Genomic DNA, 2,428 nt, shown 5'->3' with positions numbered 1-2,428 from the left:
TGGGGAAATATTTTCAGTCACAATGCTAACAGTCTACTCAGACTACCATATGCTGGAATCACTCTAAACGTTAAATAGACATACATTTACAGTTTACATTAAAAATATAACAATTTCATGAGACATTTTTTCTTTGATATAAAGCTGCAAGTATTAGATGATCTGTCACACGCATTTTGGGACACTTCAGTGTCAGTTGCTCGCTGTGAGTCTCAGCGCAGTAAAATGGGCTTTTTTCAGATGATCAGTTTACTTGACTTATATTTTCGATAGGCTATTATTTTTTCGTTATTGTATAATTGTTTTCAGTTAATCAGGCAAGTTTATTCTATTGAAATTTATAATAAGTTTCGTTTGACAGGCGACATGAAAAAAAACTGCCGGCAACGGCTGAATCTCCTTGTCAGGGCAGCATCCCTAGCAACGCTGGGCTACATAGCAACGGTCATTACACAGTAATATCAGACCTCTGAATGCCGCGACTGACCAATCAGAATACAGTGTAATAAATATATATATATAGATATATATATATATATGTACATATACAGTATATAGCCTATATATATACGTATCACACGTCCGTAACACGACGCGTTGTTACTTCGAGCTGACACTTTTGACCTCTGCGATCACATGACGTGTCTACGCACGCACGTCTAATAACCACATGTCTAGGCGTGTGCAGGCATTGCACGCGCATTGCATGTGTAACAAGTACACGGTGAATGCACATGCAGTGGACGCGAAGCAAGTACACGGTGATGGTTGCACATGTAATGTACACGTATCAAGTACGCAGTGAATGCAGTGTGTGCTTGTTCGCTGATATGTTTCACCCCTCATACACACACACACACACACACGCAGACGCGTACACACACACACACACACAAACACACACACACACACACAAACACACACACACACACACACACACACACACACACACACACACAGCTGCTACTACAATTGCTACAACTGTCACTATCTCTGATCTACATGTTTATCCACTTAGGTGTTGACAACAGCCTGTCAAGGTTCATAATGCACTGCCTGAAATGCTGTTTCTGGTGTTTGGAGAAATTCTTACGCTACATGAACCGTAATGCTTATATCATGGTGAGTTGGTCAAGGGTGCTTTCTAGTATGAATAATATGAATAGCAGCTATCCACTATTAACTAAGTCAACAAGTTTATGTTGTTGTGATAGCTGTTTTTGCCTCATCTCCACCAGGTGGCAATCTATGGCAAAAACTTTTGTACTTCAGCCAGAGAAGCCTTCTTCCTACTGATGAGGAATATGGTCAGGTAAGAAGGCTCAGCACTCTACAAACTGTTCAGTGGTCCTCTAATTCTCTCTGGGCCTTTAAAACGTCTGTGTTCACTGTCTTTATGGAAATACATTTTTGCAATGTTATTACAGATTTTAGAAGAGATAAATATGCCACGTTAATACATATCCTGTGTATGACACAGGCCCCATGGTTTATGCAGAATACAGCATATAGCCAGTCAACTGAATAACATCAAATTAATACAGGTACATTGCCAGAAGTTAAAAAGTTTTGCTTAGCCTGTACTGTTAGCAAATTTGGAAATCCTAGGATAGCGAAGGAATGATCTGCCCTACACTCCTTATGACTGACTAATATTACGACAGGGGGAATGGGATTAGTCAGGGTTAGGTTAAGCATATCAGGGTAGAGGTCCTGACACACCAAGCCGACGGTTGACTGTAGGGGTGTGCCCGAATACAAATACGTTATTTGTATAGGCACGAATAATGCCTTTGAAACAGATATATTTTCTATACAATTATACCAGTTATTATTCGGATGGGAAAAAACATGCGCGTCATGCACTTTTTTTTTTGGTCATGTGGTTGAGAATCACCGCGCATATCAAACAAATCAAACACTGGCTATGCCTGCTTACAGTGAGACGGTAAGACACATTTTCACTCACCCTTTTTCTGCCAGATAGCCTAAAGTTGAACAGTCATCAAAGCAGCAAGTTCCTTAATCCTGTGTAGGCCTAATGTTAGCTGGTCTTTCTTTGGTAGGTATGGAGTTGAAAGCGCGTTCCACCGGCAGATGTTATATCCAATTATCCGAAGTTGTCCATGAGGACCCTATTGTAATCGCGCTGTTTATTATTAGGGCCCAAGCAGGAGACCTGCGAGGTCCCTATTGTTTTTCGAATGATTATTATTAGGGCCCGAGCAGGAGACCTGTGAGGTCCCTATTGTTTTTCTCCCGATTATTTATATATATATATATATATATAGATATTTTTTTTTTTTTTTTTTTCTTCCGCCCATATGATCGCATTTTTCACTGCCTGAACATACCCCAAAACTCACCAAACTTGGAATATAAGTCACACCTGGCGAAAAATTTTATAATCTATTGTCGTCCTGAATTT

General features: G+C 40.0%; 2 protein-coding genes across 2 annotated transcripts in view; both read left to right on the top strand.

Moving 5' to 3' along the window:
- Nucleotides 1-2,428, top strand: part of LOC126409010 (coiled-coil domain-containing protein 106-like) — a 298,969-nt gene that overhangs the window by 12,763 nt on the left and 283,778 nt on the right. The window lies entirely within an intron of this gene.
- LOC126383142 (choline transporter-like protein 5-A) overlaps nucleotides 1-2,428 on the top strand; it is a 222,819-nt gene that overhangs the window by 171,449 nt on the left and 48,942 nt on the right. The window contains exons 19-20 of the mRNA XM_050033584.1: nucleotides 1,019-1,122; nucleotides 1,239-1,312. Of these exons, the coding sequence (XP_049889541.1) occupies nucleotides 1,019-1,122; nucleotides 1,239-1,312 (178 nt within the window). The remainder of the gene's footprint in view (nucleotides 1-1,018; nucleotides 1,123-1,238; nucleotides 1,313-2,428) is intronic.

Source organism: Epinephelus moara, chromosome 21 (assembly GCF_006386435.1).
Source record: "Epinephelus moara isolate mb chromosome 21, YSFRI_EMoa_1.0, whole genome shotgun sequence".
NCBI classification, from domain to species: Eukaryota; Metazoa; Chordata; class Actinopteri; order Perciformes; family Serranidae; genus Epinephelus; species Epinephelus moara.
The sequence above is the reverse complement of the archived record's forward strand: the minus strand, read 5'-3'. Positions and strand labels throughout refer to the sequence as shown.